At 54.4% G+C, this 26769-nt stretch overlaps 3 protein-coding genes and 1 long non-coding RNA gene across 17 annotated transcripts; 2 read left to right on the top strand and 2 right to left on the bottom strand.

The window, feature by feature from the left end:
- Nucleotides 1-834: 834 nt before the first annotated feature.
- GABPB2 (GA binding protein transcription factor subunit beta 2) lies at nt 835-14755 on the bottom strand. 9 transcript variants are annotated; one of them, XM_054806031.1, is made up of 9 exons: nt 14641-14755; nt 12499-12561; nt 12103-12242; nt 11086-11253; nt 10745-10939; nt 10261-10411; nt 5632-5817; nt 4017-4150; nt 835-3216 (listed from the first exon to the last, which is right to left on the bottom strand). In XM_054806031.1, the coding sequence occupies exons 3-9, from the start codon at nt 12208-12210 to the stop codon at nt 2929-2931; spliced, it is 1230 nt and encodes a 409-aa protein (XP_054662006.1). In that variant the 5' UTR covers nt 12211-12242; nt 12499-12561; nt 14641-14755; the 3' UTR covers nt 835-2928. The 9 variants fall into 9 exon arrangements, with proteins under 9 accessions (XP_054662006.1, XP_054662004.1, XP_054661999.1 ...); XM_054806029.1 differs by having other exon boundaries at nt 12103-12245; nt 14641-14659; XM_054806024.1 differs by having other exon boundaries at nt 12103-12245; nt 14516-14654.
- On the top strand, nt 14751-16973 carry LOC129197529 (uncharacterized). Its single transcript, XR_008574334.1, has 3 exons — nt 14751-14899; nt 15135-15222; nt 16173-16973. It is a non-coding gene; the product is annotated as an uncharacterized LOC129197529 (long non-coding RNA).
- On the bottom strand, nt 15522-19504 carry MLLT11 (MLLT11 transcription factor 7 cofactor). Of its 2 annotated transcripts, none has more exons than XM_054806036.1 (2): nt 18936-19504; nt 15522-17341 (listed from the first exon to the last, which is right to left on the bottom strand). In XM_054806036.1, the coding sequence occupies exon 2, from the start codon at nt 17332-17334 to the stop codon at nt 17065-17067; it is 270 nt and encodes an 89-aa protein (XP_054662011.1). In that variant the 5' UTR covers nt 17335-17341; nt 18936-19504; the 3' UTR covers nt 15522-17064. The 2 variants fall into 2 exon arrangements, with proteins under 2 accessions (XP_054662011.1, XP_054662012.1); XM_054806037.1 differs by lacking the exon at nt 18936-19504 and adding an exon at nt 18383-18533.
- Nucleotides 19505-21441: 1937 nt separating this feature from the next.
- On the top strand, nt 21442-26724 carry CDC42SE1 (CDC42 small effector 1). 5 transcript variants are annotated; one of them, XM_054806238.1, is made up of 5 exons: nt 21442-21605; nt 24682-24883; nt 24975-25085; nt 25464-25538; nt 25676-26724. In XM_054806238.1, exons 2-4 carry the CDS (start codon nt 24830-24832, stop codon nt 25533-25535), a joined length of 237 nt encoding a protein of 78 aa, XP_054662213.1. In that variant the 5' UTR covers nt 21442-21605; nt 24682-24829; the 3' UTR covers nt 25536-25538; nt 25676-26724. The 5 variants fall into 5 exon arrangements, with proteins under 5 accessions (XP_054662213.1, XP_054662215.1, XP_054662217.1 ...); XM_054806240.1 differs by lacking the exon at nt 21442-21605 and adding an exon at nt 22420-22550; XM_054806242.1 differs by lacking the exon at nt 21442-21605 and adding an exon at nt 22600-22756.
- The last annotated feature ends 45 nt before the right edge of the window (nt 26725-26769 follow it).

The following is a 26769-nucleotide window of genomic DNA, read 5'->3' as shown; positions in this document are numbered from 1 at the left end:
GCGAGGTGAAACGACGCGCCTGCGGTTTCAGACCGCAACTTCTGTCACGGGGAAGCGGGTCGGGATTCTCGGATTCTCTCCCAAGCGCGGAAGGGAGAGCGGCTGCGGTCCCACGCTGGCGGCGGAGGGGAAGCGGGACTGGACGCGTGGGCGGAGGGGAGCTCGGCTGCTCTGCCTCGATAAGAGCGCAGCCTTGGAGAGCGAAGGGGGTCGTTTTGCCTTTAAACTCTTCAAATCCTGCGCTCGCCGGTGAAAACGGCGCGAGGATGGAGAAGGCGTGGGTGGGAAAAGCCCTGACGTGGCAGAATCCGGCCCGGACTCCAGTGGGAGGTTATTTACCCTGCGCTGCCACGGCTGACTACGCACCGACCAGAAAACTGCTGGTCTTGGCTTAAAAAGCTCCAACTCCTTTCTGTGGAAGAGCAGGGTTTAAATTCTTTTTAAATGCTGGGCGGAGATCAAATTCTCCTCGTCTCTGTTCAGACCCCGTACACAAGGACTTCTAAAAATAAAATTAACGTGTGATATATCCCCCCGCAAGGCGAAGCGGTAAGAACACTGTCAGCTTTATTTGTTCCAACTCTGCAAACCAAATCCAGTTACCGTGAGCACCACGGACTTTTTTTTTTTTTTATTTCCTCTTCTGAAGGGGAAGTTTGTTTCCCAGCTGAAGGGACTTTTTGGCAAAACCGACCCTTTTCAGGGGAAGGATGGAAGTAACTGAGAATCGCCGTGCTGTCAAAGGCACAACACAGCGTTTATATACACTACAGCTGCCGAGCTCTTCAAATTTACAAATAATAAGCACAAATTTCAGGCAAAACACAAAAGCCAATGTTGACAGTGTCCCTTTACATCAGTAAACGCTTCCGGGCATGAGAAGAATCTGCCAGGATTTACTCTAATACTGTCTCGAACCCTCCGAGGCAGATTTTTAGTTCAAACAGACCCAAATTGTCAATGTTTCGGGGAACGAAAGAAAATAACGTACGCTCCAAGTCAGCGAGGAACCGCCAAAGTAATCGATAACCAGGAACCAAGTCTCTCCAAACATTCATTCATAAAAAATAATTATTAAAGCCTTCTTCAAAACATCTTTTGGAAAAAGATTAAAAAAAAAAAGAGTCTTATTTATAAATATAGCTACACTGGTTATAAATAAATGCACTTAGATTCTCAAAACCCAGCAAATCTCGCGAAGCCTTTACAGTAACAGTCACATAAACCTTCCTCTCCCACCGCTCGTTGGTGAACCCGACCGGTGAGACGCTGCTGAAGACGGGATTTCGGCAGATCCCACCTTCCCTTCCAGCCCAACCGCCGGGAACCGACTGATTTTAGGATGAAAAGCAGTTTCCTCCTGAGGTGAGAGATTCCTTCAGAGCCACGACCGTATGTTCATACCTTTAGGAATCTGTGAGTCCATATTACGTCTCCGACATCACGACATGGCTGATCTATCGGCAAAGAAATGTTAAAGGCAGTACCTGAACCAACAGAAAACCACGTTATCTGGATACACTTGGAAATAACAGGAAAAAACGCAATGCAAGGACCACGAAATCAAATTATTACCTTGAATACTGCCAACGGTTACAAAAGGAGGACAAAAAGCCCCAACAAACCCTGAGCCAATAAACTACGGGCCAAAAGAGCTATGGATTTTGATCTGCAGGAAGACGGAGAGCAGGCCAGCTGCCGGGGCCTCCGAGCTCCAAGCCGCTCCTTGCCCTTAGAACCTTTTTGCGACAGACGGCACAGCTTGCCTGCTGGCATTTTTCTAAATTTCCCTTGTTTATGGTATTTTTTTCTAAATTTCACTTGATAATCTTTCACTATCGAGTTCCACGCAATTATTTGGGGCGCTTCCAATCGGTTCCCTGCTGGCTTGAAACCCATAATCTGCTGTACTAAACGGATCCCTGCACTAAACAGGCCTGCAAAGAGTAAAAAAAAAAACAAACCCCCAAACCCGAACATTTCAGTAACAAGATCAGCTGCTTGTTAAAAAAGGTTTTAGTATCTTTAAAAATAAAAACTGTCTAGTAAAAAAAGTGACATATGTATCTCCAGAGACAACTCGACTCCCAAGCTGTCTTGCAACCGCCGTATGTATAGTTCTGCATATATAATCAGTTAACGCTACTGTTCAGCACAGAAGTGTCAAATAGAACATTTGACTAAATACCATAAAAATGAGGAGGAATTTTTTTGTGATCCCTTTGGGGAGTTAAGAGGTCTGACAGAGAGCTCCCCAAAATTGTTCCTGAAACAAAGAGGGTGAAGCCTGGTGTTCCCTGATACCATGAAACGCTCCGGCTGACATTCAGCCTGGCCTTTGCTCTTGCATTGAAGGTTGCCACAATCAAAAAGATTCATGGCACTGGAAGAAAAAGAACATGGAATTCCCTTTCTGGCTGAAAGGAGAAATCCCCTCCGCACTTTAGAGGATTATTTTAAAGCAAAACCCCAAGAGACTCCTTTTCGTGAAGGTGCAGATCCGGTCACTCGACTTCGCAGAAGGGAGCGAACACCTCCGGTTATTGCAGAAAGTCTGTTTTCAGTGCTGTGATTTCCAGGCAGCCGAGCGCTACTACCAGCTGCTTTGGCAATGAGGTATTTCTATTCCACTGCCCAACAACGCAGGTATTGACATCACCAAATAAGCCATCAGGTCACTCGCTGGCTAAAATTTTGTAAAAAAGCTTCCAATCTCTCAAGGTCAAGCTTTAAAAGCACCTTTTGGCACCGTGCTGGAAGCAGAGTTATGTTGCAAGCGGTTGGAGAACCTTCTGCCCCTGGTGATGGGGTGGCTTTGACAACAGCCCTCTGCTCTCAACACCGTTTGCCAACAGCACCTTATTTAACAAAAAAAAACAACAACAAAAAAATTATTTTCCTTTACAAAACCCAGTCAATCGCCGAGGACTAGGAGGTAACAGTTTCCACAGCGATATCAGTTGGCTGATCCGTCTCCAACACGGCCAGCATGGATTCCTTGATGTCCTCCGAGGTTACCACGAGCGGGTCTGCCTCGACGACCTCTTCGAGCACCGTCACCTCCGCTCCGTTGGGCTGCTGCCTCGCCATGGCTGCCAGCTTCAGCCGGTACTCCTCCGCCTCTTGCTCTTTCTTCATGAGCTGGCTGCGATATTCCTGAGCCTTCCGGTTCGCCTCTTGCAACTGCTGCTGTAGCACTTCCCTTTCAACGCTGTCCTACGGAAAATAAAAGTTGAGAGAGCCCACGATGGAGGCCCAACCTGTGACCCGAAGGAAACGGGGTGTGCAAGCACTCCGACAGTTACGAGATACAAAAGCCAAATGACGGCGCTAGAAATGTGCTTGGGTTGAGTTCAAGTTCAACTGCCTTGCTCATCACAGGTGACCAGAGGCAACCGGGCCCCGGGGAGGCACAACCTGGTTGGTAGGTGCCCCACCGCCATGCAGGGGGGTGGGCTGGGAAGTCACGCGTCACCTCAGCGTGATGAATTTCAAAGGTTGGAAGCAGGTGTAACCAAGGTGCAAGAAAAATAAAGAGCTATTAGTGCTGAAAAGTTGAGAGGCAATCGAGAAGAACGTTCTTCTTCCCCAACACAGAGTGAAGGGAGTTGTTCCGGCTGCTTTGTGGAGAGCTGTGACTTGGCTTACACCCAGTCCATGTGTTGTGCTTCTACAGGAAATCCTAAATAATCTCAGTAAACGACCACAATTCATCTAAAACCCCTGAGCTACAGCTTCAGCACAGGCAAAACGGCAACCTGTCATTTAGCTGGCTCTTTTCCTCCTACCTACACTCGACTGAGCATCGCTCCTCTCAAGCGCTTGCGCGTTCATTGCTAAGGCAGGAGCACGTGCGGGAAGAGCAGGGAACCTCTGAGCAGAGTTTGTTACAGAACCGTCCCCGGGCGCAGCTCGTTTCTATTCTGAAATGGCTTTGGTAGACCGGGACATCCACAGCACAGCAGAGAAACATGCAGGAGACAGCGGCAATCAAAGTTACAAGCAGGAGTATCTACCTTGTCTTCCTTTGAGTCATCTACATCTTGTTCCACTTTTTGCTTTTTGGCCAGCGGCTTTTCCTCCTCTTCTGCGTCATCTCTGTCTTCAATAACAGTCTCTTCTGCAACCTGACCAGCAGGTACAGTTAAAACTGAAAAATTAAAAGGTGACAAGTTATACAGCGCGAGACGTGCTTTTGCACAGATGTTTCCCGAAAGACTTCGCTGACATCAGTGCGTCAGTGTGGTTCTGGAGAAAAAGAGGAGAGTTGTGGATCGGCAATGCCTGAGTCTTTTTGGAGAGGAGAGAAACTCTAGACCAGGTTTCCAGTTTTCTTTATTCAAGGCCCTGAAATACTCGAGTACTTCACCACAACGGGGCTGACGGAATCCAAAGTCAAAAGATTTGCATCTTAGAAAACATGTGACGTAAAAACGATCATTCTGATGGCTCACTAACGCAATTAACAGCCAAGACAGGCTAAGCAAGAGGAATAGAAAGCTCTTCTCAAAAATTCCCAGTACGCAGTCCCACTGGCTAAGCTCTGAATCAGCTTTAAGCACATGCAAGAGCTGCAAATACTGCAGAGAACAAACACGCTTTAAATCTGCAAACATGGGGTTTCGCTTTGGGAAGCCAGTAGCAAGAATTTGTCCAACCAAGGAGGAGAAACGCGCCACGTGAGCCACTGAAGGTAGCGCTACCTGAACAGTTCTCCCTTTGTTTTCCTCAGACTAAGAATGGGCTACAAGCCAGGAATTAGTTGTAGTAATTTGGCAAATAATTCTGAATAATTAACGGCTTTAGAAAATTGCTTTTCCCTCATCAAGTACTAAACCAGATGGAATCGATGCAACCTATCTCACATTGTAACACTGTACGCGTGTCGCGGGAGAGCTGCTCTGCTTCCTAATCCTCTTTTCTCCACCAACGTTAATCCAAATAATCGAGTATCCCTAGGACACGCTAAAAGAACTGTCGGTAGTAGACGAGGCTGATGTATTACATCCCTTGAGGAAACAAAAATTCCCTGTACCAGCGCTCTGGAGCTCTGCCCTGCTTTACTGCACACGATTCACATTTGCCTTGTTAAACTGATAGATTAGATTGCCCTAGGCAACGTAACTAGAGTTATGGGAGGAAAAGGTGTATTTAAGCTGATATTAACGGGCTAATACTAAGTTTTATAAGAACGATGGAGTGATTGCTAAAGGTAACAGGTTGCAGTTTCATCGGTCGAGTGATTTACATCCAGACTGGGAAGTTCACTACAAGAGAGAGGAATCGTCTTCGCCCAGCTGCCAAAGAGACAAGGGCTAACTTGGCATTTCTCCTCCCGCAACGTTCTACTGAAGGCGTTTGCAAAGACCAAAATATTGAAGGGTAGCAGCGTGAATGTGCATTAAGGTACAAACAGGTTGCTGGCAAGCTTTACGGCTGACGTAAATCACACGGATATTTTAACCCCTCCTGGAGCCCAGCAGGCACGGATCTGTTACACCAACACACCGACAAGCCAGACCACGCTGGCCACCAGCCTTGCGGGGCTCGTCAGCGTTTGCAGGCAGCAGGTTTTTTTTTTTCTTTTTGGAGTGAATCCAGCGCTGCCTTCCCAGTTCAGCTCCTCCTTACCTTGCTGTCCATCTTGCATGGTTAGGATGAAGGGCTGGCTGAGGCCGCTGGTGGGGATGGCTGTTTGCAGGCTGCCCAGGGGAACCCCGTCCGTTACAATGGCGATGACATGCTGCCCTCCGCTGCCAACCACTTGTTGTAGGGTAGAATTGACAGAATTTGCTTCCGCTATTTCCTCCGTTTTACCTTGAGAAATAAAGTAAGTGCCAGAAGAAAAAAAAAAAAAAAAAAAAAAAAGAGTCAACATTTCCTTCTCCCTTTCTTGAACAGAAACTGAATTCTAGTGAAAAAGCTCAAGTACACAGCTTGAGACTCCTGGGATGCCTGCTGAGGAAAAACAACGTGGAAATACAGTGAGTCTCAGTAGGGGAAAGAAAATAAAATCCACAAAACAAGTCTCCTAGAGAAAAACCAGCATTTTTTGTGTGAATTAATAAGTACTAGCATGCAAGCATGTTAATTACATTTAAAAGCCTGGATCTGGAGGCAGCTGTTAAGCGGACCTGGCTCTGCAAAGCTTCCTTCCATCACCCTCCCCCCAGCTCTAATGAAGACAAACCACACGCAAAAAAACCCTCTCGGTGCCTCAAGAGCCCTATCCGCACGAGCAAAAGCGGCCATGAAGAGGCTGTTTAGTTTGGCCGGATAACCGCAGACCGATTCCACTCCCTGGGACACTTTGTGTGCGACTCAATGGCTCGCAGAAATAATCAGGATTGCAAACCCTCAGCTGCATCCTGCTCCCAGCGTACGCTGCAAGGGCAGGAAACAGAGGGGATCTGACCTGCTGAGTGTGCTCTGGGTGCCAAAGAGGAAAACGCTCGAGCACCGCAGGTCAAGGAATCGGTGGTGTGGCACCAGCAGCTTAAAGAAGTCAAATTGCTCATCTCTAGAGTCTAGGAAAAACACTTAGCTTTGGGGAAAATAAATGAATTCCAAGGTGAAAGGACTATATAAACTTTATCAAATTCCTAAATCTGAAGTTAATTAAAGGTCAAACATTACATTCTACAAACATAACATAAAAGATCATAAAAAAAAAAAACCAAACACAGAAAACCGCCCAAACCTTTCCGTAAGAGAAGTTACCAGAGCCTCAAGAGACTCAAAACATCGGTTGACTACCAACATTTTACAGCAAGCTGGGGACAGAAAACATTTCAGACGATTTCCTTCTTAAACAAATATTTACCTACGTTTGTATATTAAAGTAAAGCCATGCTCTGGAGCGCTGGTTGCGTTTTATTTTTTACACAACTACTAAAGCACATCAAGAGCAACATACTGTGATGTCAGCGTCAGAGGTGCTGGTTAATAAAGTTACTTCTATTGGTAAGAGTTGCTGGTTTTTTAACTAAGTTTGAATTGGGATTAAATAAACAAACAAACAAAATCAACCCACTGCTTCACAAATATTTATCCTCACCTCTTCCTTACCCTGAAAGAAGGCAAATTCACCTCCACAGCTTAAATTTCCTCCAATTTCCTCGCAAGATACTCGCTAGAACTACAGAAATTTGAATCGCCATCTGACCAGATTCCCCTACCTGTGTCTCCGTTGGAGTTGGAAAGCGGTGCCGATGCTTCGGCGAGGGCCGCAAGCGTGGCAAGCACGGAGGTCATTGAATTGGAAAACTGCACCATAGAGACACGCGAGTCACCTGCTTGGGAAAGACGAGGGCAAACTGAAGGACTGGTGGGACCTGCCACATCTAAACAGCGAATAAAGCAGTCAGAATGCAACGATTTTGTCATCTAGAGATCAAGACCTCAGGTATGAAGTATTTTCTAGGCTCCCACTTGTCCATGGAGAAAGGGAGGTGGTAAAGATTGTTTTCCTCTCCTACTGCTAACTGTAAAAAGGGCTTTGATACCACTTTAGGGCAGACTGTACCAACTGCGAATGTTTTATGCTAATTTTAATTGAATTTAAAGCAAATATTTAATTATTTCTGAATCGCATAACAAAAAGAACAGCAAATCTGAACCGATTTGCTCCAGCTTTATTGTAAGAACTACAGAAAGGCAGGCTGTCCGCCGGGCTACTTGGCATGCCGAGCTTCGATCTGGAGACGTGGACGGCTTTACAAGATGCAGCCGCGCTGCCTGATGACACTCACAGACGTGCTGGAGTCTGACTGCTGTAACGTCGTGCAGAGCGGTTGCTATGCACGTAATTACTTGGCTTTGCGTCGTACTGCAACTTTCAAAATTGCAAAACTTAAAGACTGAATTAAACTCATTGGCCACTACAAGTAAATTACAGCACCCGAGCTCTTCCTCAATTGGGAAAGCCTCCAAGTACAGCCTTCAGCATTACTTCATGGACCAAACGTTTTAGCACAAGTCAGTTAACAGAGCCTTTTGCTCAAATGCAGAAATTGGCTAGGTATATCACTGGATTTCAACGTCCTGGGCATGCAGGTCCTTTCCTCCTCCCCTCTTGGGTTCAGTAAAGGAAAGACCACGGTTACTGCAATGGGGTATTGATTTGAATGAGATAAACAAGTTTTCTCGGTTCCAAAAAACAATGTTTCTTCCTCCAATTGACCATAGTAATTCCTATTCAAAGGCAGACTTAATAAGAATGGAACAGGAAATTAACTAAACGGGCGCAAACTCAGTGCCTATAACCCACAATTCCTTTTTAAAAAAAAAAAAAAAAAAAAGAGATCCTGTACCTCATTGCCAGCGTAGATAAATAGATTATAAGCACACAAAAGGAAGTTCATCTAAAGTTCCCCTGCTTTAACCCTTGCAACCTCTTCTCCCTCTTGCTCACTGGCTCCCGATTTTACAAAGGTTATCAAGGGCCTTATTTTCAAAGAATGATACTTTCAAAAGGCCGGGGGCTAGGCACGTGAAAATACCACAGGCTGTGGTTCAGCAGCTTGTGTCTTCAGACCAGCTACAGATACTCATCCCCAAGTAAAAACTTTTTCAATAACGGAAGACATAGAGAATTTAAAAGAGGTAAGAAAAATTATTAGCAGTAAGTGTTAAATAAGAGATTTTTGCTATAATGAAGGAACAGTTGCTGATGCCCTCTTGTGGGAAACAAGGAAAAAACCAATCCTCTGACGTGGCCTAGAGCAGGAGACACGGGCTGTTTTCACACTGACCAGCTACTACCGATGCCTGATGTCGTGGGGGGGGGAAACCCAGGGTATTTTAGTCCAGTCACACGTGGACAATAAGCCCCCACCGTGTTGTGGCACTGAAAAAGGTGATTACGTTGCAGGATATATGAGGCGAGAGGTGGTGAGAGACGGGGATTTACAAGGCCAGTGCCAAGAGCTCATCTGGAGCGCTGCCTGTGGCGGCTCACCCACACGCCACGGACGGATTCATGGGACTCTTGCTTAGCCCCCAGAGGGGCTAGGACTGATTTCCACGTCAAAGGGAAGGAAAAAGAATGTCTAAACAGACTGTGGATGTGTTTAAGCTGGAAATCAGCAGTTTTCCAACAGCCTTTGAACAGGGCATTGCCCTCTGTGACTCCTACCTGGATTCCAGGCAGTGCCAGATCCGTCCCCAGAGATGGTGACATGGACCGGGCTACAAAAATCCCAACTTTTATGCCCCTTTGAGTTTGCAGAATGTCCTTGACTGAAGATGTTCTGCGCCAGTCATGCTGCATTTTCCTCACAGGTGGAAGAGGAACACTTTGGGTCATTTTTCCCCTTCTAAATTAAGATTTGTCAGTGCTTCAAAGCTGCGAGCAGCCCTGAAAGCTTTAAGAGCAAGTCTGCAGTGTCGCTGAAGTCGCTGTGGCCAGGCGCAGGCAGAGGGGTCTGGGTGGGACTGCAGAACATCAGTATCCAGGATTTTAAAAGCACTCGCTAGATAATAAGCAAACATTCACGCATGTGAACAGTCCCACTAACCAAAGAATTACTCACATGCAGAAGTGTTTGCAGGATGAGGCCAAATAGCTTCACAAAACTTGTATTTAGTAGCCTCCTTGAGACTGAAAAGAAACAATGGTTTGGATTTCCCCAAATACAGAAAATTCACTTTAAGAGTTATTATGAAAATTGGAATTACACAAAAAGAATTCACACTCAGCCTCCAGTTAAAACTGTTTTCCCCAGCAAAATAAGGCTCACAGAACAATGAGGAACTTAATTATTTCCATCTAACATGTGGGACAGAAGAAACAGGGAGTAATCTACACATCCAATAGACCTGCTTACTCTGCAATTTCCTTACTCGACATTTATATATAGCAAAACACCCATTCAACTCTTGTAGCCAGTAAAGAACAAAGCAAACCGTTCCCCAACCACTCTGCAGTGCTCAGGATTTGGCACAGGCAATAATTCTCATTATTTCTCTGTTGCAATCAGCCAAATCCATTTTCTCAAGCTCTAACAGACCTGGAGCAGTCCCACAGCTGAGCTCAGCAGAGCTCTGCTGCTCACAGTGGAACCACCTGTATTTGCATCAGCGAGAAATCTGCTTTGGTACCTTCACAGCAAAAATATTCTGGGGAGGAAGCAGTAGTTGGGTGTGTTTGGCTGTATTTCACCACTTTTCCTCTACTAAATAACCATCTGCCCTCTACTGGTAAGCAGTCTTAGCAACTTTTTTCAAGCCTTTCCCACTCAAGGTCACATAAAACCTTACCTGAGGTTGTTTTGGTGTTTGCTGAAGAGATGAGATTAGTGAGATTGAGAACTTCCCCTGGCGTAAAAATAAATGGTGGGGTGAGAGTCACAGTGTTGGTGGTGGGATCTGTTCTCTCTGGATGAGTGTTTACTTGGTTCTGCATTGCTTCCTGGGAAAGAGAGGGGGGTCAGACATACATTCGTCATGCTTTTTGTGGTATTTAGCATCCTTGAAACATTTTAGAGGCCGATTATTTCTCTCCGCAGCATGTCAGGGACCCCAGCGCAAAAGCTGTGACAGAACTGCCACCTAAATTTGGCAACTTACGCTACAGCTGCACAAGATGCATGGCAATAAAACAAACCTCATCTACCTCCATATTTCCAGTTCTCTCTGCAAGTAGAAAATGGTCCCATCGGACACACTGGGATTCCTCTCACTCTAGCGCAGATCCAGTTGCAGGTCAGAGAATTATCAATGAGTTTCTCCTTCCTAAACCTACCTGTAGCATTACCAGAGTCTCTGGATTGTTCTTGTCCAAAGCAATATCAAAAGCCGATTTATCAAACTTGCTGAAAGCATGGACATCAGCTCCGTATTTGATGAGCAGCTCTACGACGTCTCGGTGGTTGTGCTCTGTCGCCCAGTGCAAAGCCGTCATTTTCAGCATGTCCTTGGCATTTACATCGGCTCCGTTCTGAAAGAAACGAGCGTTACTTGTCTGCGCGTCATCTTCTCTCCACGTCGTCTTGCCTGTGCTAGCAATTAAACAGGGAGATCAACACTTAACTCCAAGGGTGATTTAGACCAGCCTTAAAGCGATACCTAATTTACTTTGCTTACCCTAATTAGCAGTTCTACAATGTGAGTGTGTCCATCGGCTGCAGCCATGTGTAGTGGCGTTCGGTCCACTTTTGTTCGAGCATCTCTGCTAACACCAGCTCGAAGCAGCACTTCTGCTGTCGAATAGTGGCCGTACTGGGCAGCGAGGTGAAGCGGCGACGTCCCGAGCTGCATGTTAATTAAAAGAGTTAACTGTGGCACTCATTTATCCCTGAGTGTCACTCGGCTTCTTTTCCAAACCATAGCAGAACAGCTCTGCCATTTCAGTACCATGACAGATAATTTCACCACTGTTCAAGAAAAGGGCAGTATTACAATATTACCAGGCTCTGCTACCTCTCGATACAGTTAATTCCTTCATCTCACAAAGTTACGAATGAACAGCCTGGTAAATTAGGAAACTAAGACAATTGGTGCTGGGAAATGGCTACCGACGGCTTGTTCGTTATACTCTGGTTCCCTGTTATCCAACTGTTACTCTTTGGTTTCATTAAAGCTTTTATTTCCTTTCCAGCCCAGGGTGGGCTGGTTTGTTTTCAGGGTTTTGTTTTTTTAAGGAAACAAAAAAAACCCCAAAGATGAGTTTATTGACTGAGAAAGTTTAAATTAAATAAACTATTCTTAGCAGAGCTTCCTATTACTGAGAGGTTTAACAGTTCTTCCAGTTCGACTTGACTCATCATTTATCTCAGCTGTCGGGAACTGCACTTCTCTGAGCGTTAAACCCCGTATACATCGCTGTCCGGGACAGCACGGTACTTACGATCGTGCTCTCGTGCATTAGGCAGACATCAATCTTTACACAAATGTCAATTCATCTTTGCCTGAGGAAGGCCTTGGTTTTTAAATTGCTTCATCTGGAATCTGCTCCACCACAGAAATCCAGAGATGCGTTATCTGCCAATTCACGCTCTGGTTTCACTGCTCCGATTTCCATTTGTACCCTTTAGGTTCACCCTAAAGAGCGCACAACACGACCCGTTTCACAGAAAACCAACGCCTGTTCCCCCAACGCACCCAGTCAGTGGTGAAGGGAGCACCCCTTGCCATCAGCTTTCGCACTTCGTCATCTTCGCCTTTGCGAGCTGCTTCTAGCAACCTCTTCCCTAGGTCCACTAAGGACATCTTCACACATGGGAACGAGTATTTGCCAAGAGCTGCTTTAAAAGCAAGAAATGGAAAGCAAACAGACAAAAAGCAGTGAGGCAGAGACATTTTAAAAATGCTGTACAACCAAGGCCCATCTGTCTGGCTAGCAGACACGCTGTCTTCCCGTACAGAACTAGGCCCAACCAACACCATCAATAAACAGGCGTAAACATTTATCCTATTTTTTCAGTTCCATGCCTTGAAACACCAAGGCTCAGCCTGCAACCAGGTCAGACACCAGAGCTCCTGCAAAATCCCGCTTACCTCAACAGCGCCTTGCACGGACACAAAGACTCGCCCATGTGGATCCAGTTCCAGGAGCAGAACCTATAAAAGCAACGGCAAAGCCGTTCACATTCCTTGCACAACATCATTTTGATTTTTAAAGCGCTTTAAGAGCATGATTTAATCTCCGAGACACTCTCTCTGACCCCAGCACTAGCAACTAAGCATGGAGGACCTACCCCTGTTCTCTGCTGGTAGAGGGTAAAACAAACCTTGGGAACTCCAGTGACTTGTTCAAGGTCATAAAAGGAGCAGAACCCAAAAGCTGTGCTCAACACACCGGACAACTGCGTCTCTATTTATTCCAAGCTACATAAAGCATAGCGTAATTACAGCAATAGTGAACTATAGCATTTTTCTCAACGACAGGGTTATGCTGGTATGCCAGTCCTATGAAAGACAGGCTTTAAAGTTTATCCATTAACTCATGCACGACGTTCAGAAAGCGGCTACAAACGAACATCTGTGCAAACGGGCAGCGTGCCGCTCAGCCTAACAGCGATTCCAACAGCACCGAGCATCTCAACTGATTTTTCTCCCTTCAATTACAGTTCTATGAAATAGTTGGAAAGCTCTACTTCTTTCTTATTTCTTGTTCTTTCAAGAGAAACATCCCACCCTGTCCTCAGCGACCAACAGAACCAGCTATCGGTAGCACAAGCCCTTCAAAGTGAAGCCAAACAGCAAAACTCGCCCCTAAATCTCACCAGGATACGCTGCCCGCATCACCTCCTGCCACAAACGCATCTCGCTGCACAAGACTGTTTTGCACTTGTAGCTTTTTCCGAACATGCAGGCATCACACGCAACACCTGAGGCTCAGAAATCAAGAGCCCAGAGCAGTTACTCGGAGTTTACCCTGCAATCAGGACCTTTGGTGCATTTACGATGCACGTGTTTGACTACCACAAGCCCTCTGCACTTTAGGACTTTCCAGTTTGGGGGGTTTTTTCCCCTTTCTCACTTCTCGTGGGACAGAGAATATTTTTTAAATGTTCCTTCTTATCGCCCACGTTGAAAATACTTGCGTGTTTTCTGGGCATGAGTAGTTGCACTGAACTCTGCGTTCACAAAGTTAACCACCAGCTTACGTATTGGCGAGACTGGAGTTTACCCCTCCGGGTGTGTTTGGAGAAGAAAGGAGAAGCTGGATCGTTAACAAAAAGCATCATTTTTTTTTTCTCCTTGTATTAAACTGAACCTTTATCACTTAGTAATTATTCGGAGGCCTCTCTCTGCATTCCTGCTCCGTTCCCAGCTAGATGCTTTCAGGGAGCATTTAAGTCTGAGGTTCCCTGTTTATTTTGTTTTAAGTTATTTACAGTATTCGCAGCTCGGCTACTGTTGACAACTCCTCCATCTCCCCTTCGCTGCATTTCAGAAGTAAAAGAGCAGCTTCTCCTCCCCCTGAGCAGCCGGAGGGGGGGTCAGCTCTGCAGACCTGCCTCGCGAACCCCCAAAACTCCCGAGCCCTCCTCCCTGTTGAAGCCAGGAGGCCCTTTCCCCTCCCCTGGCCCAGGGTGTGTGTCCCCCCCCCCGGCAGCTCCCCCCGAGAGGGGTCCGTCCTCTCACCACTCCCCTGGGACAGGGACCCCCCCCCCCCCCGCAGGGCCTCTCCTGCTCCCCCCGTGCCGCCCCCAGACGGGCGCCCCCAAAACACCCCCCCTCGCAGAGGGGACAGCCCACTCTCATCCCCTCCAAACCGGCCCCCAGCACTGCTCCCTCACAGGGGTCCCCCCTCCTCAGCCCCTCAAGACCTCCCCTCACAGGGGTCCCCTGACTCCTTCCCTCACGGGGGGTCATCCTGACACCCCCCCGACCCCTTCCCTCATGGGGGGTCCCCCCTCCTCAGCCCCTCCAGACCGCCCCTCACAGCGGGTCCCCCGACCCCTTCCCTCACGAGGGGTCCCCCTGACCCCTTCCCTCACGGGGGGGGGGGGTCCCTCTCGCCCCTCCTCACGGGGTCCCCCCCCCGCCGCCCCCCGGCCCCACTCACGCGGCGGCTCGGGCCCCCCCCCGGCACGCGGCTGTTCCCGGCGCGGACACCGCCCCCCTCGCTACCCCCCCCCCCCTTCACGGCTCTTCCCGCCCCTCCCGCCGCGGCCGCACAAAATGGCCGACCCGGAAGCGAGGCCGGGAGGTGGCGGCGGAAGGATACCGCGGCAACAAAAGAGTCCGTCGCTGGCGGCGGAGAAAGGGCGTTGGGAGTCCTCTCGCTCTGTCGCTGAGGGGGCGGGACGGGCTTAGCGGATTCCTTCTTCTTTTCCCCCGATCCGCTCCCCGCCCAGGGGTACGGAGAAAGGCGGCGAGCAACGGGGGAAGCCCAAAAGGGGAGTATTTTCTCTAGCGGAAAGACAGCAAGAAGAGTGAAGCGACGGAGGTAGGCGCGGATGGGGGTGATGCGCCCCTGCAGTTAGTTCCGGCAGAGGCGGTTAGGCGCCAAGTATAAAAGGGCGGCGACGGCAGCGCGTGCCTAGGGGTGGTGGCGCCTCCCTGAGGCTCTTCCGCGCGTCTGTGTCTATAAATATGTCTTTAAATATGTCTTTTTTAATATATATATATATATGTGTGTGTGTGTGTGTAAGTAAAGTTTGCGTGTCTCTGTCTCCTCTTAGCACCTTCCTGTCCAGGATTGGGCTCCCCTCAGGGTCCCGAAGCTCCCCTCTCTGTGGTGTGTTACCCCCTCAAAGTGCCTGTTTTGAGGTAACGGTGAGACTCTGGGGCATCTTTCCTCTCTAGGCTTCCTCTGAGACGTTTTCCTGTGGGGTTTGGAAAAGCTGAAGTTTAAATAATACTCTTAATGTTCTTAGATTAAAATAATCCCTTAGGCTTAGTTTTTTTCCACGCTTAAATCCTCCACAGCATTTGCAAAGACACCTGGGTGCATGTTGTGATGTCACTTCTCAGCTCACCATAAAAAGATTTAAATTGATTTAATGGTGACTTACAGAAAGAACTTGATGCTGGTCTATGTGGATTTTTTAAGTGTCCACAGGAATGTGTATGTTTTTAAATTATTTTATTTAAAGTTTCATAATAAATACTCCTGTGGGTTTTCCCAGCTGTGCACACAGACATCAAACAGCCCTGCATAGGAGAGTTTACATTTTTCACCTCTGGTTTAACATGGGTGGTTCAAAGTCAGCAGGCTGGGTCATTTCTGGAGGTTACAGGAGAGCTGCGCTCCATTTTCACTATAGAATGCAGATTTTTTCCAATATTTGCCTATTTTTGGGCACCTTTTAAGTGCTGCCTCAGCCTCCCTCCGGCCACATACCCCCCCAACTCTTAGAACAGTTTCAGGATGCTCTACACCACCCCAATAACCCCCCAAAAAGCACATTCAAGACAACCCAGTCGTGTTCGTTCTCCCAGAAAACAATATTGAGGGGAAAAAAAAGTTTAAAAGCCAAAAATTATTCAGGGTTGGGGGGGGGTTTTTCCCATTTTGAGATGATGCTCAGAAATAAACCTCAGCCTGTGCAGAGCACAGGTGAAAACCTTCCCGAGGAAAATGCAAGGCTTCCACTTGAGTGAATGCAGCAAATTTTTTTTGTTGTTATTTTTAAAGCAGTTGATTAATTGCGTGGGGAAACCAGAAACATTTTCATTTCAGGGTAAGATCAAACTAAATTCTCCATCTTATCTTTCAGCTTAGCCCCCGTTACCCATCTGGACCCCACAATATACCCGGCCTCCATCCCAGACGGAAGTCACACCTGGGATAAAGTACACAAGGGATAAAAAAGGGAGAAAAATCAAATTTCAAGCAGTGAACGTCCAGCCTTGACCCCACCGAGCAAGTTTGGAGCATTTCCATGTGTATTTACCCTCCTGGCCATCATTTCTCCTGCTTGGGCTCAAGCCGCAAGGCTCAAAGAGGTGATTTTCAAGAAAGAGGTTTGTGCTCGTGTCCCGGGCACATCCCTGCCTCTCCCACCTTGATTATCCCGAGGGGAAGATTAAGGAACGAAGCGGCTTTTGGAGAAACTGGGCCAGGGGAGCGCAGAGGGGTCTCTGCATCCCTGGGAGAGGAGCAGGGATGATGCTGTCTGCAAAACGAAGATGATTCCCATCAGTCCTGCACCGCTCCCTTTGCACAAATTAGTTTCTTAAAAAAACACATGAGAAATGAGCTCAAACGCTCGTCCTGGAGCATGGGGACGCCCACGGTCGCGCAGTAGAAACCCCCCAGCACCTCCCACACCCGCTGGTGTGTGGACGCAGGGCAACGGGGTGGCTGTTCCTGCCCCCTCCTTTCGTATCTGCCCCCTGTGCTGTTACCCCCTCCTTGTACTGTCGTGGTGTTTCCAGGGCTACCGCAAAAAGGGGAGAAAAGAGGGAGAAGGTGGAGAAAGCTGGAAGCTTTGCGGGGAGCCCAGCACTGTCAGGGCTGGGGTGAACTGCTGGGTTAATTAACGATGTCAAAAACTGCCCGGAAACAAAAAAACCCCCCAACCTCCAAACCAACAACAAAACCAAATCCTTGCATGCCTAGCAGAGAGGGAGAGGGCAGGGGGGTGAGGTGAGGCAGAAAGGAGGGCTTCAAATTAGATCGAAATCTAACGAGCTAATGCTGGCAATAGGAGCTCTCCAGAAATTAAAGCTGTTGAACTGCAGCAGACTGTCCTCTTCTTCGGAGATGTCCCGGCTGACCCGATCCCGCTCGCTGGCGAGCTTGCCCAGCCCTCCTTTGGGTTTGTAGAGGGCCACGTCGCTGAGCCCCAGCCCCTCCAGCTCCGCCACGTCCAGCCGCGGGATCGGCATCCTCCAGTAGATGAAGGAGTCGTACTGGCTGCTGATGGTGTCCAGCATTTTCGGGCTGCGAAGGGGGCCAGGGGAGAGAAGAGGAGGAGAAAAGCTCTGCCAAAGGCACGGGGCAGCTGCCCCAAAACAGCCAAAACTCTCAGGTGTTGAATATTGACCAAATCCACACCCCCCACCCCCCCCCCCAAAAAAAATTAGCGTGGTGTCATGGAGGTTTGACTCCAGGCTGGGTCTAAATGCAGACTTGAGCCCTGCCACTGGTCTTACCCGTGGCCCTTGCCTGAGCTGTAATTTGGAGGGGCACGCAATGGGACTTGTCACCCCGTGCCTCAGTTTCCCCATCCGCACAAAGGGGAGCGTGGGAGGGAAGGGTGGGGGCTCGCCCCTTCCCAACCGCATCTCCCCGCACCCATCCTGGGCGCCTCGATGCCTGCGGGGTGACGTCAGTGGGGAGCAACGACGGGCCGTCCCCCACATCCCGCTCTGCCGGGAGGGACAGAAACCGGTACCCAAATGAACCCTTTTTCCACCAAACCGGGCGAGAGGGTCTCGCCCTTTCCCTGTGCTGACCCCCCTGTGGAGCAGGCAGCGAGGGGGGGTCCCTGTGCATCCCCCCCCGCCCGCAGAGCCCACGCCACCGCCTCGTTTCCCGGCCCTCGTGGCATCGCGTCGCCCCGGGGGACCGCGACCGAACCCTCTAGAAGGGGCTGGAAGAAGCATCGCTCGGCGTTGCCATCGCACCCCACCCACCCCGCCGGTGCCGGCTGTGCGCTCGCCATCCCGCTGTGCCGTGCCATCCCCGCCGTGCCGCAGAGCCCCTCCCGCAACCCCACCCGCATCCACGGAGAATTGGGAAAGAACGGGAGGGGACGTGGTTCAGCTTTTTTTCTCCGAAAGGGCACGGCCTGAGCTGAGTCACTGCCGCGCCGACTTGCTTTCCCCGGGCAGAATTATGTCATTCACCTCCACGCATTTGGCAATGGAGGTGGGAAAAACTAAAAAATCAACTGGCTGACCCAAAATATCCCTCTTTTCTCGCCGATTCCCCCATTTTAAACCCTGGGAATGGGAATCCTAAAGGATGATTCAGACATACCTTGAATCACGCCCTCCCTGACTCCCTGTCTGTGCGATGAGGGGTGACCGGCTGCTAAATTTAAGATTCCCGATGTAACTCGGAGGCTATGAAAGGCTCCTGTGTCACCCCCCCGGGTAAACTGAGCCGCGGTGCTTTGAAATAGCCTCAGCCCCGGGGACGTATCCCTGGGGACCTTCGTGCACAGCAGCAGTGAATTATTTAACGGTGACGGATGTTGCGGACAATGGATTTTAAAGCTTCAAAGCGGGGGAAAAGGGAGTTTAGTGACAAGAAATAAAAAATTCGAATAGCCAGTAAAGGCAATCGATGAGGGGAAAGCCCCCTCCTGCGTCGCGTGTCACCCCCAAGGAAGAGCATCTCCCCTGGATCAGTGTGGTCCGCTCATCCCGTGGAGGCAAAACCACCTTTATCCACTTAATCCCTGCTGCTTGTTGCTCACATCCCGCCCCCCCCCAAAAAAAAAAAATCTCGGGGTGCCAATGCCTCCCTCCACCCAAATCTCTTCCAAAAAAACCCCCATCGTCTTGCTTTTCATCCCACCACCCCTTACCTGTGGAGGATGGATGGGTGGGCGGGTGGATGCACTTGATGCCGGCCGGGCTCTTTGTGCTGGGAAGCCGCGGGCGTCGCAGCGTCGCTTTTGTCTGCTGGCGCGTCTGGGTCTGCAATGCAGCCCCTCGAAGCGCTCGATGAATTCCCCTTCGTCGTGGGGGGGGGGGAGACGATGGGCAGATGAGTCAGCGGCTCCCACCCGCGCCAGGGAGGGGGAGGACGGCAGAGGCGGACGCGCAGGAGGGGATCCTGCACGCTGGACCCCCAAGACGGGGATGTATTAAACCCAGGAGATTTCCCGCAGTGATTCCCGATTCAATTCTGCAGCTTCCAGCTCAGGATTCGGGGGATAACTGATCGTTTTCAGCCTCCAAGGAGCTGGCAAGGATTTCTTTTTACCTGCGTGGAAAGAAATGGGGTGCTGCGGTACCCCCAAACCTTGGGCTGTAGGAGGGCACTTTGTGGGTCAAGCGCAGGGAGGTTTGATGCAAAAAAAACCCGGATAAGGGGTTTTTTTTTTGCGGCGTTGCTGAGCCTGGAGGTGTTTGGTCCTGATGCAGCTCGACAAAAATATCTCGGCTTTGTGTCTGAAGCCAGACGTGGAGCTGGAAATAGGAGGGAGACACCCAAAGCCAGCATCACCGCCAGGATGGGAGAAGGGCTGCTCCGAAGCCAGGGGTGGGGGGCACCTCACGCAGCCCCACTGCCCCCTGCTCCCCACCACGGCACCCACGGGCTCTGGGCCACGACCACGGCCCCTGCGCTGCTGCAGTGTCAGAGGGACGGTGACCCCGGGGAGCAGGACAGCAAGGAAACCCCCAGTGAACCCCTCCAACCCACAAATCTCCCTGCCCTGGCCACCGCTGAGCCCCAAAACATCGTTTTCGGGGAGCACAGGCCGGTCCACGCATGTGAGAGGCTGAGAGCAGCCCTCGCCCTCCTCTGCCCTGGGCTTTGCCTGGGATCAACATTCCTTTGGGGCTTTAAGGTTGTTTTTTTCTCCCTTTTCCTCCCCATTCCCCGCATGTGGCTCATTTCTGCTGGTGCCAAGTCCTTTCGCCAGTGCTCGGCTTTCAGCCAGGCTCTTTCTGCCTCCTCCTCCTCCTCCTCCTCTCCCTGCCGCCGTGGGCCGAGAGGATCCCATGTCCCCTGCTCCTAAACCGGTCTCAGCTCGGCCCCACCAGCACCCAGCACAGGGAAATGCCAACCGGGGGGCCCTGGTGTTTTGGGGGACCCCCGAGGCCATGGGGTGCAGCTTGGCTGGGCGACTCCATGGGGAGCTGGATGTGACCCACCTGCCCGAGCCCTTCGCTTCAGGGTGTCACCTACTGAAAGGGGTGGCTCACACGTGACAACCCAAACCCGCCGCGTCCCTCCCCGAGAAGAGACCTGGGGCCAAACCCCGTGGGGGGAAGATGGGGGACGCGGGGTCCCTCTGTGCCGCAGGGACCGCAATCTCTTCGCCACAGCAGCTTTGGACCCGGTGGTTTCAGGAGGGCTGCCCAAACCCAGCAGACGCATCGCGGGGGGGGCTGTAGCGGGGGACAATGTCCTCTGGCAGCACGAGAAGCGGAAAAAAAAAAAGGGCTCTTCAGCTGGAACGAGGTCTCAAACACTCGGGGTATTATCAGCCGGGGCCGCCCCGACGGCTCAGGACAGGCGCGGGACAGAGACCCGACTGAGCGGGGACAGTGCCGCCTTGTTCGGCATTTCTGGAGTGGGAGCGATGGGGATGGCTGGGATTTGGGGGCTGATGCGGGAAGGGACACTCTGGGGCTCATCCAGGGGCATCCCCTGCGTGGGTCCCCCCTGGGCGGGCTGGGGTCCCGCAGGAGGGGATGCCCCGGAGGTCCCGGTCCCGCTTGGCTGGAGCTGCGGGATTTCGCCAGCGGCTGTGGCAGGACCATGGCAGGACCATGGCAGGACCGTGGCGGTGGCAGGACCACGGCGGGTGTTGTGCAAGTGGAAGGGCCCTGGACTGGAAGTGGTGCAACACCGCTCGACGCCGGCCGTGGGGTGGTCCGGGGGTTTCTGCCCTTTCGGTGCTTCGGTCCCCCAAGGGCTCCGGCACATCCATGAAAAAAGTGGGAGTCGGGCTGGGGAGCAAACGGGAGAGTAACTGAGCCCTAGTGGGGACCCCCAGTCTTGCTGGGCACCCCCAGCCCGACCGGGACCCCTGGGACCCCCTGAGGGCTCCCAGAAACCCCAGTAATGTGGGGCCCTCCAACATTGCTGAGCCCCTGGACCCCCCAGCTGGGGACCCCCAGCCCTACCAGGGTGCCCAGCCTCGCCACGCCTCGGGACCCCCAGTCGTGCCAACCCCCCCATAGCCCTGCCGGGACCCCCCCAGCCCTACCGGGACCCTGGGGACCCCCGAGCCCTGCCGGGACCCCCCCAGCCCTACCGGGACCCTGGGGACCCCCGACCTTGCCGGCTCCCCCCCGCCCGGCCCCCCCCCACCCCCGCCCGGCCGCGGGCCCTGCAATGCCGGCGCCGTCCAGGGTGGGAGCTGTGCTCCGGGCCGGGCCGGGCCGAGCCGAGCCGGGCGGCGGGGTAGCGCCGCGTCCCGCACCCGCCGGGCCACGCCTGGCCGCTACGAGCTGGGCACCGGCACCGGGACTCCGCACCGGGACCCCGCACCGGGACCCCGCACCCGGCGCCGGGACAGGTAATGGGGCTCCCGCCGGGACCGGCTCCCCCCGAGGGGTGCGACCCCGCGGAAGGGTCCCCGAAAGCGCCGGGGGAGGGCGGGGAGGGCACCGGGGGCGGCTCCGGGACGGGAGGGGGGCGGCGGGAGGAACCCCCCCCCCCCCCCTTGCAGCCTCCTGGCCGGACCGGGGAGTCCTGCCGGGATCCCGAACCCTACCGGGACCCCCAGACCCTACCGGGACCCCCCAGCCCTGCCGGGACCCTCAGCCCTGCCCGGACACCCCCCCCCCCCCGCCCTACCAGGACTGCCGGGGTCCCCAGCCCTGCCGGGACCCCCCCAGTCCTACCCGGCCCCCCAGCCCCAGCAGGACCCCCCAGCCCTACCGGGACCCCCCAGCCCTTCTGGGACCCCCCGGCCCCACCAGGACCCCTGGGGTCCCCAACTCCTCTGGGACCCCCCAGCCCTGCAGGGACCCCCCAGCCCTACAGTGACCCCCGGGACCTCCAGCCCTTCCGGGACCCCCCAGCCCTACCGAGCCCACCGGGTCCCGCACCCTTGCTGGCACCCGGTGCCCCCGGGGTGGCAGCCGTGACCGTCCCACGCAAAGGGGGTTCTCTCCCCGTTTGCCCCCCATCCCGGGGGTCCCGAGCCCGCAGCCGGGGCGGGGGGTCCCGGGGCTCTCACCCAGCACGGCCCCATCCCCCTCACGCTACCCTCCCTTCCCAGCTTGGGGGGACCCCAGTGGGCACCCCTGGGGTGGGAGACCCCAGTGCTGGGGGGCCTGGAGCGGCTCTCCCCCCCTCCCCCCCGCCTTCGCTCCTCTCCCCGGTCCCCCGCCGGTGACGCAGAGCCGCTGAGTGGTGGTTTCCCAACAACAGGGAAGTCATTTTGTGTGTGCCGACGCGGGCCGGGCCGTCAGCCACCCTCCCCGGGGCCACCGTGGGGCCGGGCCCCTCTGCCCAGGTGGGCTGAGACCGGACACAACTCATTGCAGGGGTGGGCAAGCGGGGAGGGGAGGGCGTGTGAGACCCCCCCCCCACGGCGGGGTTGGGGGAACTGGGGCAGCTGCGGCCTGCGGGACCTGCCGTCGACAACCGCCCAGAGCCGGGAGAGCGGCCGGATCCGGCCCCCGCCGCCGTCCTTCGCTGGGCACGAGAACGTGAGGCCCGGTGGGTGCTGGGGGGTGGTTTTGGGGGGAGGAAGGAGGGGTCTGAGTGGGGAGGGGTTGCGGCAGCTTGAACCCCTCAGGGCGGGGGGGGGGGGTGTCACGCGGGGATTCGCTGGTGGCTTGTGTGAGGCTGAGCCCGCTCCTGGGGCTCCCCGCGGAGGCTCTTCCAGCACCCCAGGGACCGGTGGCGATGCCGAATTTGGGGGGTTACCCCCCCCCCAAGGCCTTTCCGCTGCGCTGCCGGATCCGGCAGTGAGCCGGGGCATTATGGCGGGGGCCGGCTCCGGCAGCCTCATTTCCTAAGGAAACGGGGCTAGAAAGAGCAGGCAGCCCCCCCCGCCCCGCTCCGTCCCTCTGTCCGTCCGCAGCCCGTGGGAGAGGCCGGGTTTGCCTGGGGGGTGCTGGTGCACAGATCCGGCGTGGGCACGGCCCCGGTTTACGCCACCCTGGATGTGTCACAACTTGCCCGTTCTCAGCAGCTGCGCTCACGGGGAGGGGGGTGCTGAGGGCCGGGGCCCAGACGCCGGGGTGAGGGGCACGGGGGGCTCCGGGGTGGCCCCTCGGTCGTGCCTCAAGTCTCCCCTTGGGACCCAGGGCCAGGCTGGTGGTAGGAGAGGGGGGGGAAGCGGTCACGGCTGGGCACCCACTTCCCCCCCCGGTGCCCTGACGCCGAGGGGATGGGCTGTGGGTGCTGCCTGGCTGCCGGGTCACCCTGGGGCCGGATCCTGCCCGCTGGCCGTGGCGAGGCTGCGAACGGGGACGCCGCTGAGGCGATGCAATCCCTCAGTGTCGGAGCATCCCTCGGCACCCAAGGGGGGCTTGGCACCCCGTTTGGGGGGGCTGCCGGCCCTGGCACCCAGCAGTCACGGCTGCGGGCCCTGCTCCTCCCCGCTGCGGGCAGGAAGCGCCGGCCGGCTGCTGCGGACTTTGGACCCATCCGGCGGCGCCGGCGCAGGGGCAGAGGAAGGGACTTTTCCTGTTTGCCAGCACGGTGGGGGTCCGGCACCCATCTGCCACCGCGGCCGAGCTCCGGCAAAACTTGGCCTTGCCTCAGCGCAGCCGCTAGCTGCCCCCCATGCCGGCGTGGGGACTCTCCGGTGGCTGATATAGGGTTGTGCTCAGGCCGCGGCCCTTCGTGGGTGGGTGAGTTTTGCGCGTGCCGCCGGGTGCTTTTGCAGCGAAAGAGTCGTCTCTCCTTGCGGTGGGGGGGGGGGGGGAGCACCCATTTTGGGGGTGAACCCCCTTTTCCACACCCCCCTCGGTGACCCCAGCCAGGGCCATGGGGGTTTGGGGCAGAGTCCCGCCGGCCGGGCAGCCCCCTGTTTATTTCCCCCCCATCTGCTTTTCAAGCCGGAGCGGAAGAGCTCAACCTCCGGCCCCTTTTCGGAAAGGCCGGGATATTTATAGCCGCCTGGCTCAGGGAGCTGGGATTTGCCGCTGCCACCTCTGCCCCCCCCCATCCTGCTGCAGCATCCCTCAGCCACGTCCTGCACCGGGGCGGGGGCCGGGGCCGGATCCTGCCCTGGCCACGGGGACGACTCTTCCGGGTGGCTCTGTGATTCCCAGGGGTCTCTGTGTGACGCCTGGGGGGTCTCTGCGTGATGCCTGGGGTCTCTGGGGGTCTCTGTGTGATGCTTAGGGTCCCTGGGGGGTCTCTGTGTGATGCCCGGGGTCCCTGGGGGTCTCTGTGTGATGCTCAGGGTCACCCAGGGGTCTCTGTGTGATGCCCAGGGTCCCTGGGGGTCTCTGTGTGATGCTCAGGGTCACCCAGGGGTCTCTGTGTGATGCCCGGGGTCCCTGGGGGTCTCTGTGTGATGCCTGGGGGTCTCTGTGCGATACCCGGGGGTCTCTGGCTCCGTGTGGTCGCTGGGAAGCAGATGTGGGGAGCCAGGACTGCCGGCATCACCCCTCCCTTCACACCCACAGCCGGCTGCTCCTCCCCACGCCGTGACACCCCAGCCAGGTGCCCCCACCCATCCCCATGGAGTGACCCCACGCGGAGGTCTCTGCACCGGCGTGGCCCCCCCGGCAGCCAGCCCGGCAGGGAGGGAAGGTGGCCACCGCCACCGTGAACATGAGCGACTTCTGGCACAAGCTGGGCTGCTGCGTCGTGGAGAAGCCACAGCCTGTGAGTAGCTTCAGCCTGGCTGCTTTGGGGAGGGGTTGGGGGCCTGGGGCCACGGGCTCAGTGGGGGCTGACGGCCTTCATCCGCTTGCAGAAGAAGAGGAGGAGGCGGATTGACCGCTCCATGATCGGGGAGCCCATGAACTTCATCCACCTGACGCACATCGGCTCTGGCGACATGGCCGCGGGCGAAGGCCTGCCCATGGTACCTTACCTGCGCGCACCGTTGGGCGACGGGTGTCACTGGTGGGGTGGTGGGTCCCAGTTGGGTGATGGGTGTCGCTGTTGAGGTGGTGGAGTCTCATGGTTGTGTGTTGGGTGTTGCTGTTGGGTCTTATGGTTGGGTGTTGGGTGTCGGTGTTGGGGTGGTGGGTCCCAGTTGGGTGATGGGTGTCACTGTTGGGTCTTATGGTTGGGTGTTGGGTGTCGGTGTTGGGGTGGTGGGTCCCAGTTGGGTGATGGGTGTCACTGTTGGAGTGGTGGAGTCTCAAGGTTGGGTGACGGATCTTGGGGGGTGTGAGGTGGGTTGTTTGGGTGACAGGTGGCACGGTTGGGCGATGACATCTCTGCGCCCTCCCCGCAGACTGGCGCCGTCCAGGAGATGAGGTCCAAGGGCGGTCGGGAGCGACAGTGGAGCAGCTCCCGGGTCTTGTAGCATGTGAGTGCACGGCCGTGCGAGCGGCTGGGGGAGCCCTGAGCACCCGTCGTCCCCCTCCGAGCCCCCGCCGCTAATTAACACACCCAAACGAGCCACCGCTTGTGCGGTTCCGTAACCCGGCCTCTTGGACTTTGCAGATTCCTGGCTTTTTCAGCCCAAACTTGAACTGCCTGAACCCCAACCGGAGGAGAAACCAACCTCGAGCGCTTTAACCCTGCGGTAATTTATGCAGAGCGATCCTCGCCCGGCTCCTGCTGGCTTTCGGTCATCGTCCCCCTGGCAGCTCCCTCCTTCCCGGAGGCACCGTCGGGTCGGTGACGCGGGGAGGGAGCGGGGACGGCAGCCCCCGCCTCACGCCCGACCAGGATTTCGGCCGAAAGGACGCAGCCACCCTCCCGAAGCGCACCAGGAGCTGCTGGGCGCAGCCGCGATGTGCCAAATCCTCCCGGTTTTCCCTTTTTCCATGCCGGCATCTCCCATGGGCCCCTCTCGGCTTGCGCCAGGCCGCGGTGCCTTGGTTTCCCCAGGGGATCGTGGCAAGGCCGGTCCCGATGCCGAGGCCGATTTGGTGCCTTCCCGGAAAGGCGTAGAAGAGTAAAACCGGGATTAAACCCCGACACTTCGGTGCAAAACCAGGATTAAACCCCAACGCTTCGGTGCCTCAGCGGCAGCAGCTCAGCACTGACACCGCCACCGAGCCCGCGGTGCCTCCGGCCGGCGTTTCCACCGCCGGCAAACTGCCACCTTCCTTCTTTCTTTTTAGGATATATATTTTTTTTTAAAGCTCTAAAAGCAACTAGGCAGCCTCCGCCACCTCGGAGGGAGGACCGTGGGTGGGTCACCTCCGCCCAGGATTGCCACCAGAGTTTCACCGGCACCGGCCGAGGCAGGACGGGGCCCGACCCGCGGAGGCACTCGGGCTCCCGAATTCGGGCGCGGGTGTATATAGTTTAAATAGCGCCGGGATTTAATATTAAAAAGCACGTGCCGGGCATCGCGGCTGGGCGGCAGAGGCTTTGCCCTTCGCCATGCTCCACGCCACGCCGGGATGCTCCTGCGCGGAGCCGGGCTTTTCCAGCCCCGCGGTGCACTCGGTGTCGGTAAGCGAGTGCCGACGCTTGATTCTGTTTTCCCTCCCCTGGGAAAAACCACCCACCCTTGAAATAAAACCCTTGTGCTGGCCCAAGGAGCGCGTCCGCGAGCTGCCTCGGGGCTCCTCTGCCGCCGGGGC

Source organism: Grus americana, chromosome 29 (genome assembly GCF_028858705.1).
Source record: "Grus americana isolate bGruAme1 chromosome 29, bGruAme1.mat, whole genome shotgun sequence".
Classification (NCBI taxonomy): domain Eukaryota; kingdom Metazoa; phylum Chordata; class Aves; order Gruiformes; family Gruidae; genus Grus; species Grus americana.
Note: the sequence above shows the minus strand (reverse complement) of the source record. Positions and strands in the feature narration are given on the sequence as shown.

Bases quoted from the DNA above. Each gene is read 5' to 3' on its own strand.
- GABPB2 (XM_054806032.1), bottom strand. From the start codon at position 12,210: ATGTCCTTAGTGGACCTAGGGAAGAGGTTGCTAGAAGCAGCTCGCAAA. The intron at 11,254-12,102 runs GTGCGTTGGGGG...ATTAACATGCAG, and splicing joins CTCCCTTCACCACTGACTGG to CTCGGGACGTCGCCGCTTCA. The intron at 3,217-4,016 runs GTAGATACTCCT...TATTTTCCGTAG, and splicing joins ATGACTCAAAGGAAGACAAG to GACAGCGTTGAAAGGGAAGT.
- CDC42SE1 (XM_054806238.1), top strand. From the start codon at position 24,830: ATGAGCGACTTCTGGCACAAGCTGGGCTGCTGCGTCGTGGAGAAGCCA. The intron at 24,884-24,974 runs GTGAGTAGCTTC...ATCCGCTTGCAG, and splicing joins TCGTGGAGAAGCCACAGCCT to AAGAAGAGGAGGAGGCGGAT. The intron at 25,086-25,463 runs GTACCTTACCTG...CCCTCCCCGCAG, and splicing joins CGGGCGAAGGCCTGCCCATG to ACTGGCGCCGTCCAGGAGAT.
- MLLT11 (XM_054806036.1), bottom strand. From the start codon at position 17,334: ATGCTGGACACCATCAGCAGCCAGTACGACTCCTTCATCTACTGGAGG.